The sequence below is a fragment of the Rhinopithecus roxellana genome, chromosome 10, assembly GCF_007565055.1.
Source record: "Rhinopithecus roxellana isolate Shanxi Qingling chromosome 10, ASM756505v1, whole genome shotgun sequence".
In the NCBI taxonomy this organism is placed as follows: Eukaryota; Metazoa; Chordata; class Mammalia; order Primates; family Cercopithecidae; genus Rhinopithecus; species Rhinopithecus roxellana.
Genome location: NC_044558.1, coordinates 10,794,245 through 10,808,226, shown reverse-complemented (window position 1 = coordinate 10,808,226; position 13,982 = coordinate 10,794,245). Strand labels below are relative to the sequence as shown.

General features: G+C 39.2%; 1 protein-coding gene across 2 annotated transcripts in view; it reads right to left on the bottom strand.

Moving 5' to 3' along the window:
• Positions 1-13,982, bottom strand: part of PZP (PZP alpha-2-macroglobulin like) — a 60,438-nt gene that overhangs the window by 27,516 nt on the left and 18,940 nt on the right. For both annotated transcript variants that reach the window (XM_010376700.1, XM_010376701.2), the window contains exons 14-15: positions 5,810-5,952; positions 4,818-4,967 (exon numbers count right to left, since the gene is read on the bottom strand). In XM_010376700.1, the coding sequence (XP_010375002.1) occupies positions 4,818-4,967; positions 5,810-5,952 (293 nt within the window). The remainder of the gene's footprint in view (positions 1-4,817; positions 4,968-5,809; positions 5,953-13,982) is intronic.

Genomic DNA, 13,982 nt, shown 5'->3' with positions numbered 1-13,982 from the left:
ATTCTCAAAAGAAAACATACATGCAGCCGACAAACATATGAAAAAAAGCTCAACACCTCTAATCATTAGAGAAATGCAAATCAAAACCACAATGAGATACCATCTCACACCAGTCAGAATGGCTGCTATTAACAAGTCAAAAACAACAGATGCTGGTGAGGTTGCAGAGAAAAAGGAATGCTTTTTTACTGTTGGTGGGAGTGTAAATTAGTTCAACCATTGTGGAAGAAAGTGTGGTGATTCCTCAAAGACCCAGAGGCAAAAATACCATTTGACTCAGCAATCCCATTACTGGGTGTATACCCAAAGGAATATAAATCATTCTGTTATAAAGATACATACGCATGCATATGTTCACTGCAGCATTATTCACAATAGCAAAGACATGGAAGCAATCTAAATGCCCATCCATGATAGACTGGACAAAGAAAATGTGGTACATATACACAATGGAATACTATGCAGCCATGAAAAGGATGAGTTCATGTCCTTTGCAGGGACATGGATAGACCTGAAAGCCATTATCCTCAGCAAGCTAACACAGGAACAGAAAACTAAACACTACATGTTCTCACTTATCAGTGGGAGCTGAATGATGAGAACACATGGGGGAGAACAACACTCACTGGGACCTATTAGAGGGTAGGGTGTGGGGAGGGAGAGCATCAAGAAGAATAGCTAATAGATGCTGGGCTTAATATCTAGGTGATGGGTTGATCTGTGCAGCAAATCACCATGGCACATGTTTACCTATGTAAACACCCTTCACATCCTGCACTTGTACCTCTGAAGTTAAAATAAAAGTTGAAGAAAGAAAGAAATAAAACACAGTCCATGTTCAAAATAAAAATAAAAGAACCACATAGGCACATGAATGAACTTGTATCATTATATTGGATAGACCAATGTCTATGCAGGGTACTTTTTATGGAAAATGGATGACTCAACAGAATCAAGAACCCACAGGGCAGGGCCAGAGGCCTGAATATTTATCCCTGGACTGATGTAAGATTGAGTCTTAATCAGAGAACTTCCATTTGCCTGGCTTAATCTCGAGTAATTATGGACCAGTAACCCCTGAGTGCCTCGTTTCCCCCTTTTTGAACAGGAGTGTCAATAGTGATTATTCTATGCCAGTTCCACCATTGTATGTTGAGTGTGTGGGGCCAAATAACTTGAGTACGCTTTAGTTCAATGTCTTTGTATCTAGCGGTATTGTACCTGAGGAATCATACCTGAGAGGCATTATCTGTACTTGGACCTGATTTAAATGATATTTAGCCTTTGAGCTGTTCCTATTTTACGATGAGAATTTTAGGGACCTCAGAGAGAGGATCGAGTATATTTTACATGTGAAAGCTCATGTATTTCTGGGGATCAGAGGTCAGGCTGTGGAGACAGCTTCCAAAATTGCCCACAACAGTCTCTGCCTCCTGGTATTCATGCCCTAACATTGTTCGTCCCACAATGAATAGGGTTGACCTCTATAGCCAATGGGATATTGTGGAAATGAGGGGACATGACTTTCAGGCCTAGGTCATAAAAGATATTGCGACTTTAGTACTCTTTGGAACATATTAGCTCTCTTGGATCACATGCTCTGGAGAACTGTTGCCACATTATGGGGACACCAGCAGCCCTAGGACCTCTGTGTGGTGAGGAACCTAGGCCTCCTGCCGATAGCGTTCGAGAAACCTGTCTTGGAAGCAGATCTTCCAACCTCTGTCAAGCTGTCAGGTGACTACAGCTTTGGCCACCATGTTAATCACAATCACGACAGGTCACAAGCTAGACCCACCTAGCTAAGCTGCTCTGAATTCCTGACTCACAGAAACCGCATGTGATAATAAATGTTTATTGTTTTAAGCCACTAGGTTTTGAAGAAAATTGTTATGCAGCAGTAGGTAGCTAACATAAACACCCTTTCTACTTCTTTATCTATTTACCTTTGTTTTTGAGTAGAATTAAGTAGGTACATAAATGAACATGTATTATTTATATTGGGTGAACTAATGATTTCTATTATTATTCAAAGCAACTGAGCTTAAAGGTTTCTATAATTTATCATCTGAAATCTTCAGTTACGTTCATAATTCCTTCTCACTTCCACAACACTCCGAGTTTACCAAACCTTACTGAAGTGACTGTTAAATGTATATGACTAAACAGAATAAGACAGACATAAACTTTTGAGAGGTAGACTAAATTCCTGTACTACCTGCTGAAATTCATAGCTTAGAATAGACTGCCATAAATGCAGACTGTAAAAATAACAGGCATATTTCCAAAGAAAGAACTCAGAGAGACAGTTTTCTTATTTCAGGTTAACTTCTTGATGCTGTTTCCTCTAACTAAAATACAGAAATATAGTCATTGTGTCTTGTATAATAATTATTATGCTATGAGGAGATATATCAAATATATATCAAATGCAAATCAAGATCAAGAAAAATTTCGATTACAGCAATCTCCTCGATCTGCGGTTTTGGTTTCCAAGATTTCCATTATCTGTGGTCAACTGTGATCCAAAAATATTAAATGGAAAATTCAGAAATAAACGATTCATAAGTTTTAAATTGCTGCCATTCTGAGCAACATGATGAAATCTCACACTTTCCTGCTTCATCCTGCTCGGGACATGAATCCTCCGTTTTTCCAGTGGATCCACACTGTAGCCACTCCCTGCCCCTTAGTCACCTAGAATCCTGTTACAAGGTTGTCACAGTATCACAGTGCTTGCGTTCAAGTCACCCTTATTTTACTTTATCATGGCCCCAATGCACCGGAGTACTGATGCTGGCAATTCGGAGGTGAAAGAGAAGCCATAAGGTGCTTCCTTTAGGTGAAAAGGTGAAAGTTCTCCACTTGATAAGGAAAGAAAAAATGATGTATGCTGAGGTTGCTAAGATCTACGGTAAGAATGAATCTTCTATCCATGAAACTTGAAGAAGTTTTGCTGTGACATCTCAAACTACAAAAATTATGGCTACAGTATGTGGTGCTTCCTTAAGATGGAAAAGGCATTAAATTTGTGGGTGGAAGACAGGAACAGAAACGTGTTCCGGCTGATGGCCATTGGGTTCAGTGCTACCCACAGTTTCAGACGTCCACTGGAGGTCTTGAGACACACCCCTGCAGATCAGGGGGCACTAGTGGATATGCTCCAACCTGAAGAATGTTAATTTTGATAACTAAAAGTAGGACAGAGGTCTCGGATATAGTTATCTCACAGTTTAGCATTTTAATAGACATGAAGTAGAAACTAGAACAAACAAAAGAAACTTTCATATTACTAATTTACCAAGCAACATTGAAAGGTAATAATACCTCCCAAATACATAAGTTGATTGACCCTTTTAAATGGTGATTCATGAGGCAGTTAAAGCTATCAAATTTCTCATAACTTTTTATCAATGATCAAATCATAATATTATTTTTTCTTGCATTATGTTAAAAATTCCAAATATGAGTAATCTAGTTTTAAATAGGTTAGACAAGTAGTTTCTGGACTTTTCCCTTCCTTCTGATAATTGTTCTTCAAAAACCCCATATTAGACAATATTTTCTCCAAATGGCAATAATTAACAAATGTTCACCTTTTATTTTGCTGAGCCACCTATAGCCTTTTTTTATTGCCTCTCTCTAAGGACAAGGACTGTGATACGTTTCCTTCTGTTTTCCCAGCTTCTACAACAGATCCAGCATGTAGTAAGCTTGAAATAATAATAATAATAATAATAATAATAATAAATAAATCATCACAACATGCCAAATGTTACCCCCATGAATTAATATAACTATAGTAAAGAGCAGAGAATTAAAATTTTAGTCTGTGAATCAACATTGCTAACAAAGGTGTAGTAGGTCATTTTCTAAAAGTAGAAAATAATTTGTAAATCACTGATTACCACTTTCACAGATCCCAACAACTCTACAGACATAAATAGTTAGATCTGTCAAAAGGTACATGACTTCCCTTATGTTTGCAGGTATTAATTTTATTTTATTTTATTTTATTTTGAGACGGAGTCTCACTCTGCCGCCCAGGCTGGAGTGCAGTGGCCGGATCTCAGCTCACTGCAAGCTCCGCCTCCCGGGTTTACGCCATTCTCCTGCCTCAGCCTCCCGAGTAGCTGGGACTACAGGCGCCGCCACCTCTCCCGGCCAATTTTTTTGTATTTTTAGTAGAGACGGGGTTTCACCATGTTAGCCAGGATGGTCTCGATCTCCTGACCTCGTGATCCGCCCGTCTCGGCCTCCCAAAGTGCTGGGATTACAGGCTTGAGCCACCGCGCCCGGCCAGGTATTAATTTTATAACAGTTTACCTACTCCAGTGACCAAAAGTGATTCTATTTAGACAGGATCCAGATTATCTATTACTTGGGCAACACTCTTTTAAACATGACTATCACATAAGTGGGGAATCTTAAAATATGGCTTTCATGAAGATCACTGTAAGACATTAATAACTGAGGTTAAGACTTGATTCTTCACAGAAGTAGAAGCTGTGTCGTAGAAGGAATTATACTTGCAGGCAGATTCAGAATTTCAGAATCACATCTCAGCTTATGCCACTTATCTTGAACAAATCTCTCAACTATTCTGAATCCAGTTTTCTCATCTTAAAAAGGGACTACTTCTCTCCAGAATGTTGGGCAGATTAAGTGAGAAAACCTATATGAGACGGCTTGAGAAACTATCAAGTACTTAGCAAGTGGGAAGTATTTTTAGTGTTACATTTTACTCTCAACAGAGGCTTCCTGCTCTGAGCCTCTGGAACGGCCCTTCCTGGTCCCCAAGGTTGCTGGAAACTCACTGAGGACGCGGAGAGCTCAGCCTCAGGCTTCATGAGCAGCATGCTTTGGTCCACAGCACGAAGGGCGCAGAGGGACTGCGGAGCAGCTCCTACTCGCAGGTGGGCATGTGAGGCTGGGAGACTTTGTGCTGGGCTGAAGCTCAAATCCACCTGTGGGAAATGAAGGGAACGTCAACTAGCATTTTCCCTACTTCTGTGATCTTGCAGTCACCTGCATCTCCTAAGTCACCCTTATATACAATTCATATGACTATGTTGGTAATGTCAGTCAGAAACCTATTTTTACATGTTCCCTTCACTTTAAAAATAGAAAATAATTTGTAAATCACTTATTACCCCATTCACAGATCCCAACAACTCTAGAGACATAAATAGTTAGATCTGTTAAAAGGTACATGACTTCCCTTATGTTTGTAAGTATTAATTTTATAACAAGCTTACCTACTCCAGTGACCAAAAGTGATGCTATTTAGACAGGATCCAAATTATCTAATACTTTGGCAACACATTAATTTATTCACTCTTTTAAACATGACTAGCACATAGGTGGGGACTCTTAACAAAATATAGCTTCTCAGTAACTTAGTCTTGTCCTAAGGAGACAACTGAGGCAGAATAAGGATAGATATCTTGTTTGATTTTTAGATGGCCATCTTTATCTCTGACACATGATAAGGTAATCCTAGGTGCTTGCACTTATTCTTCAGGCTTTGGGAACTTTTGAGTCTTAGCATTTTACATACTCACACAATTGAATCAGCAGAGAACAGCATCATGAACACAAAACTGATCGTATTTTATTTGGTAGCAGCTTTGTGTAATTGAAAAAGTGCTGCACTAGATGCCTAGAAATTCAGGTCTGCCATAAACTTGTTGGGAATTGTTGGGCAACTCATTTTACTTTTCTGGACTCAGCTTTCTCTGGGGTAAAATGGATGGCTCCTACAGTATCATTTATTTGTGTTCTTTTAATTTTATGTTAAATCACTCACCTTGTTGGCTAGACAGTTTTCAATCTCAAAATTTTCAGAGTCTCCAATAACTTCTCCATCTGGTAAAATGGTGAAGATGAACATTCGTGCAATGGGGGCAATGTCTGATTCCACAGGGAAGGATAAGGCAAAACTGCCTTTCACTGGAACATGGAGAGAGTGAGACAAAATGGTCCTAAGTCAGGACACTGTTGCTTGGTCTTATTCAGTTTAGAACTGTGTCCATTCATTCAATGGCTTAGTCTCTCTACGTGCCATTAGTTATTTGGTGAAATTAGTAGGCCAATGTCTCCTTTCAGAACTTTAATTATAGCATAAGGTAACAAAGTTCCATTCACTCACATCTTTTCTATTTGATATGCCACTTAACTGTTGCCTAAATCAATTAAATATCAATAGCTCCAGATTTTCTGCATATATATGTGACAACTATTTTGTTTACATTTCAGACTACAGGTGATTCTCAATTTAAATATAGAGCTGTAATTTTTAAGATATAATGACTTTATTTTGTAACATATGACTTTTAAAAAGCTCTGTATGTAAAAAAAAGTTCCTACTAATTGAATTTCCTAAAAGAGTATTTCATGCTTGGAGTTTTCATTGTAGTGTTAAACTCTCATAAGTACATTAGCATATTTCTACTGGAAGTATTAAATGGTGCCAGATAACACTTCAGAAAATATATTACATTTTAAAGCAGGGTAAAGGGCCACCAGGTAGTTACAAAAGGGCAACAACAAAGGTTCCATTTTCTGAATGGTCCACTGGTGACTTGAGTAGATGGCCCACATTTAGTTGAATAACAGTAATTATAAAACCATGAGAGACTTAATGACAGCAAAGTTTCTGAGACCTCAGTACATAAAGAAAGGACAGATACCATCTGGCATTGTTTCCACATCTTCCTTTTCTCTGCATCCCTCCTGTTCCAGATTCCCAGCTATATGGCTTTAAATTCCGGTGCTTCCAAGTTCTTTTCCAGTAACATATTCTTGGTGCAATTAGACAATACATAGGATAACAGAGTCTCTAGACATTGTTGAAACTCCAAATAATATAGGACAAGGACAATTATAATTGCAGAAGAACTATAATTGATTTTATTTTTTTCTTAACCATATGTGTTAAAAATTAAGTCTAATATCCTTAGGAATGTTTTATGAAGTATAATATCAGGATGAACAAGGCTAGCTATCTAATACACAACATGAAGACTATAGTTAATAAAATGGCACTATATTTTAGATTTTTGCCAAATGAGTACATTTTAGCTGTTCTTGCCACACACACACACACACACACACACACACACACACACAAATGAGTAAGTAGGTGAGATGATGGCCATGTTACTTTGTATCTCTATAGTAGTCATTTTATTGTCTATATGTGTCCCATAACATTATGCTGTACACCTTAAATAAATGTAATTTTTTTTTGAGACAGAATCTTGCTCTGTTGCCCAGGCTGGAATGCAGTGGTGCAATCATAGCTCACTGCAGCCTCAAATTTCCAGGCTCAAGTGATTGTACTGCCTCAGCCTCCCCAGTAACTGGGACTATAGGTGCACAACACCATGTTTGGCTAATTTTTTATATATTTTTGTAGAGATAGGGTCTTGCTCTGTAGCCCAGACTGGTCCCAAACTCCTGGGTTCAAGCAATCCTCCCAAAATGCTGCAATTACAGGCAGCAGCCACTGTGCCTGGCCAAAATTTACTTTTTAAAAATGATTGTATTAAAGCCCTGAGATAGGTGGTGCTCAATTAAAAACGGTTTTAACTCTATGTAGAACATGGAAATTTTCCAACTTTATGCAAATTTTACTTTAGCTTAACAGTACTTATTATTTTATATCACTATGTGTTATACTGCAAAGCTCTTAAGTTTGGGGAGAAAGGAAGTTTAAAATATACTTAAGGCAGTGCCATGCCATTCATATTTCTCTTCAGTTGGACAGATCAAGTTTTAGCTCAGACCTCAGAAAGGAAATAAGTTCCCCTTCTAAAAGGAAGGAAGCCCTTCTATCACTGTGTCTTGAGTTCAACAAGGAAGGTGGGGTAGATCGAAATGCCATAAAAACAGAAAAAAAAATTATAGTGACTTTATGGCAAAGAATAGTGGCAGGAAATTAAAGCTTTTAATAATAAAATTTGCCAGCACCTGTGTGTGCACGCACCCTGCCTTGCCACTGCTGGCAGCGTGAGTGTACTCCATGCCCCCTACCCCTACCACACCACCACTGACATCAGAGCATTGGCAGGCACTAAGCTCACCAATCTCAGCCCTGCCAGCACCCTGCCTGCGCACTGGAGCTGCCAGTGCAAAACTAGGCACAAAACACACAAACCCACCCCTAGCCATGTGCAGACACTGCCACCAGCATGAATGTACACAAAAGGTTCATATAGTCCTGCACCCACTAGTGCCCCACCCCCATGCTAACACCACCGTCACTGCAAATGCATGCACAGTTGCTGGTGGGGATCCCCCAATCCCCTGAGTCATACTGCTGTGACCACTGCTATGAATGCCTGCACAAAGTCCAGGACCCTGGCACCTGCTAGCACCTTGCCATAGCTGATGAGCGTGTACCCCACCACCCTGCCACTGCTGTGCTGCTGGTACATGTGAATGAGGAGGGATCCCACTGCTACCATCCTGCAAAGTGCTTTGGCTGACATCACCCATGGGAGTGTTGTGACCAATGGTTTGGGAGCACTTTGGTCCCTTCAGTGCAGCATGTTCCCAACCTCGAGGAGCCAGAGAACAAAGTTGGAGTCAGATACCAGTCCCCCAGAGTTACAGCATGCAATCCAGGAGTCCTGAGCTAAGCCTTGCCCTTTCCTGCCTCCACTGCCCCCGAATCTTCTGGTAACAAAGTCAGTTGACTGAACCCACTTTATACCACAATCAAACTCCCAAGGTCATCGAATAGGATAAAAGGAAAAAAATCGAAACAACAGCAATTTCTAAGACTGAAGGAACATCAGCCCACAAAGATGAGAAAGAACCAGTACAAGGACTCTGATAACTCGAAAAGCCAGAGCATCTTCTTTCCTCCAAATGATCACACCAGTTCTCCAGCAAGGGTTGTTAACTGGGCTGAAATGGCTGAAATGACAGAAATAGAATTCAGAATATAGATAGGAATGAAGATCATTGAGATTCAGGAGAATGTTGAAATCCAATCTAAGAAAGCTAAGAATCACAATAAAATGATGCAGGAGCTGACAAACAAAATAGCCGGTAAAGAAAAGAACATAACCAACCTGATAGAGCTGAACAACAGTCTACAAGAATTTCATAATGCAATCACAAGTATTAACAGCACAACAGACCAAGCTGAGGAAAGAATCTCAGAGCGACAAGATTAACTTTCTGAAATACAATAGTCAGATAAGAATAAAGAAAAAAGAATGAAAAAGAATGAACAAAACCTCCTAGAAATATGGGATTATGTATGTAAAAAGACTGAATCTACAATTCGTTGGTGTCTCTGAAAGAGATGAGCATAATGAAAGCAACTTGGAAAACATATTTTAGGATATCATCCACGTGAACTTCCCCTCCTAGCTAGAGAGGCCAAATTCAAATTCAGGAAATGTAGAGAACCCCAAAATATACTTCACAAGAAGGTCGTCCCCAAGACACATAATCATCAGATTCACCAAGGTTGAAATGAAAGAAAAAAATATTAAGGCAACTAGAGAGAAAGGACAAGTTACCTGCAAAGGGAAGCCCATCAGACTAACAGTGGGTCTCTTAGCAGACACCCTACAAGCCATAAGAGACTGGGGGCCTATATTCAACATTAATATTTTTTATTTATTTACTTATTTATTTTTAGATGGAGTCTCACTCTGTCACCAGACTGGAGTGCAGTGGTGCAATCTCAGCTCACTGCAACATCCACCTCCCAGGTTCAAGCAGTTCTGCTGCCTCAACCTCCTAAGTAGCTGGGACTACAGACATACACCACCACACCCAGCTAATTTTTGTATTTTTAGTAGAGATGGAATTTCACCATGTTGGCCAGGATGGTCTTGATCTCCTGACCTCATGATCCACCTGCCTCGGCCTCCCAAAGTGCTGGGATTACAGGCATGAACTACCGTGTCCAGCCAACATTTTTAAAGAAAAGAAATTCCAACCAAGAATTTCATGTTGGGCCAAACTAAACTTCATAAATGAAGGAGAAATAAGATCCTTCTCAGACAAGGAAATGCTGAGGGAGTTTGTTACCACCAGACCCATCTTACAAGAGCTCCAGAAAAAAAGCACTAAATATAAAAAGGAAAGACTATTACCAACCAGTACAAAAACACATTGAAGTACACAGACCAGTGACACTATAAAGCAATTACACAAACAAGTTGACAAACAGCTAACAACATGATGACAGATTCAAATTCACACATCTCAATATTAACCTCAAATGTAAACAGACTTAATGCCCCAATTAAGAGGCACAGAGTGGCAAGCTGGATGAAGAAGCAAGACCTAGTGGTATGCTGTCTTTAAGAGACCCATCTCACATGCAATGACACCCATAGGCTCAAGACAAAGGGAAGGAGAAAAAACTGCCAAGCAAATGGAAAATACAAAAAAGCAGGGGTTGCCAAATGCCCATCAATGATAGACTGTATAAAGAAAATGTGGCACATATACACCATGGAATACTACACAGCCATAAAAAAAGAAGAGTTCATGTCCTTTGCAGGGACATGGATGAAGCTGGAAACGATCATTCTCAGCAAAGTAACACAAGAACAGAAAACCAAACACCACATCTCACTCACAAGTGGGAGCTGAACAATGAGAACACATAGACACAGGAGGGGAACGTCACACACTGGGGCCTGTTGGAGGGTGGGGGACTAGGGGAGGGATAGCATTAGGAGAAATACCTAATGTAGATGATGGGCTGATGGGTGCAGCAAACCACCATGGCACATATACCTATGTAACAAACCTGAACATTCTGCACATGTACCGCAGAACTTAAAGTATAATAAAAAGAAAAAAGCAGAGGTTGCAATACTAATTTCAGACAAAACAGACTTTAAACCAAGAAAGGTTAAAAAAAAAAAAAAAAGACAAAGAAGGGAATTACATAATGGTGAAGGGTTTAATTCAACAAGAAGACCTAACTAAACAAAACCTATATGTACCCAACACAGGAGCACCCAGATTCGTAAAACAAGTTCCTAGAGACCTTCAAAGAGACTTAGACTCCCACACAGCAATATTGAGAAAAGTCAACACTCCACTGACAGTATTAGACAGATCATCAAGGCAGAAAATTAACAAAGACATTTAGGATCTGAACTCAGCACTGGACCAAAATAGATCTGATAGACATCTACAAAACTATCCATCTCAAAACAAAAACACATACATTCTTCTCAACCGCACATGGCACTACTCTAAAATCGATCACACATTCAGACATAAAACAATTCTCAGCAAATTAAAAAAACAAAATCTTACACTCCACACTCTCGGACTACCATGTGATTAAAATAGAGTTCGATAAGAAGAAAATCACTCAAAACCATACAATTACATAGAAATTAAACAACCTGCTCCTGCATGACTTTTGGGCAAATAATGAAATTTAGGCAGAAATCAGGAAGTTCTTTGAAGCTAATGAGAACAAAGATAAAACATACCAGAATTTCTGGGACAGAGCTATGGCAGTGTTAAGACGGAAACTTATAGCACTAAACATCCATATCAAAAAGTTAGAAAGATCTCGACAACCTCACATCACAACTAAAAGAACTAGTGGGTCAGCTGTGCTGTGCAGGGGATCTATGCTACATCCTAATCACTACTCGCCCTTCAGAACCTGAAAGTTACAGCAATGGAAGCTTCAAGACAGAAAAAATGGCAGCCAGCCTCTCCCTCTGTGAGCTCTGTCCCAGGGAAATGTAGAGTTGCTACCAGCCTGAAAACCCTGATCGGGGTGAGGTGGTAGTGGCTGCAGTCCCAGGTTGTGGCGTTGCCCCCAATGAGGAGAAGTGGGACTCACATAAAAAATAGTCTGATCAAACGTCCTTGGTGAACATTGATGCAAAAATCCTCAATAAAATATTTGCAAACCAATATTCTTGATGAACATTGATGTGAAAATCCTCAATAAAATACTGGCAAACTGAATCCAGCAGCACATCAAAAAGCTTAGCCACTGTGATCAAGTAGACTTCATCCCTGGGATGCAAGGTTGGTTCAACATGTACATATCAATAAATGTGATTCATCGTATAAGCAGAACTAATGACAAAAATAAGATTATCTCATCAGATGTGGAAAATGATTTTAGTAGAATTCAACACCTCTTTGTGTTAAAAACTCCCAATAAACTAGATATTGAAAGAACACACCTCAAAATAATAAGAACCATCTATGACAAACCCACAGCCAACATCATACTGACTGGGAAAAAGCTGGAAGCATTCTCCTTAAAAACTGGCACAAGACAAGGATGCCCTCTCTCACCACTCCTATTCAACACAGTATTGGAAGTCCTAGCCAGAACAGCTGGGCAAGGCAAAGAAATAAAGGGCATCCAAATAGGAAGAGAGGAAGTCAAACTATTCCTGTTTGCAGACGACATGATTCAATATCTAGAAAACCCCATAGTCTTGGCCCAAAAGCTCCTTAAGCTGAAAAATGATGTTAGCAAAATTTCAGGATACAAAATCAATGTACAAAAATGACTAGCACCAACTACACCAATGTACAAAAATTCCTATACACCAACAACAGCCAAGCCAAAAGGCAAATCAGGAATGCAATCCCATTCACAATTGTCACAAAAAGAATAAAATATCGAGAAATACAGCTAACCAGGGAGGTGAAAGATCTCTGCAATGAGAATTATAAAACACTGCTGAAAGAAATCAGAGATGACACAAACAAATGGAAAAATATTCCATGCTCATAGACAGGAAGAATCAATATCTTGAAAATGGTCATATTGCCCAAAGCAATTTATAGATTTAATGCTTTTCCTATAAAATTACCAATGACATCCTTCACAGACCTAGATAAAACTATTTTAAAATTTATGTGGAACTAAAAAAAGAGCCCCAAATAGCCAAGGCAATCCTAAGCAAAAAGAACAAAGGAGGAGGCATCACACTACCCAACTTGAAACTATACTACAGTGCTACAGTTACCAGAACAGCACAGTACTGGTACAAAAACTCACACACAAATCAATGGGGCAGAATACAGAGACCAGAAATAATCCTGCACACCCACAACCATCTGATCTTCAACAAAGCTGACAAACACAAGGAGAGAACTCCCTATTCAATAAATGGTGCTGAGATAACTGGCTAGCCATAGGCAGAAGATTGAAACTGGATCTCCTCCTTACACAATATACAAAAATCAACTTAAGATGGGTTAAAGACTTAAATGTAAAACCAAAAAGTATACAAACTCTGGAAGACAACCTAGGCAATACCATTCTGGACACAGGAATTGCAATGGTTTCATGAAGAAGACACTAAAAACAATCTCAACAAATGCAAACATTGACAAATGGGATCTAATTAACCTAAAGAGCTTCTGCACAGCAAAAGAAACTACCAATAGAGTAAACAGACAGCTTAGAGAATGAGACAAAACTTTTGCAAACTATGCATCCGATAAAGGTCTAATATCCAGCATCTATATAGAATTTAAACAAATTTACAAGGAGAAAACAAACCACCACATTAAAAAGTGAGCAAAGGACACGAATAAACACTTTTCAAAAGAAGATACACATGTGGCCAACAAACAAATGAAAAAAAGCTCAATACCACTGAATATCAGAGAAATGCAAATCAAAACCACAATGAGATTATTATCTCACATCAGTCAGAATGGCTATTATTAAAAGTCAAAAAATAACAGATGTTGGCAAGGTTGTGGAGAAAACAGAACGCTTATACACTGTTGGTGGGAATGTAAATTAGTTCAGCCATTGTGGAAAGCAGTGTGGTGATTCCTCAAAGAGCTGAAAACAGAACTATCATTTGACCCAAGAATCCCAGTACTGGGTATATATCCAAAGGAATATAAATCGTTCTGTCATAAAGACACTTGCACACGTATGTTCATTGCAACCCTATTCACAATAGTGAAGACATGGAATCAACCTAAATGCCCAT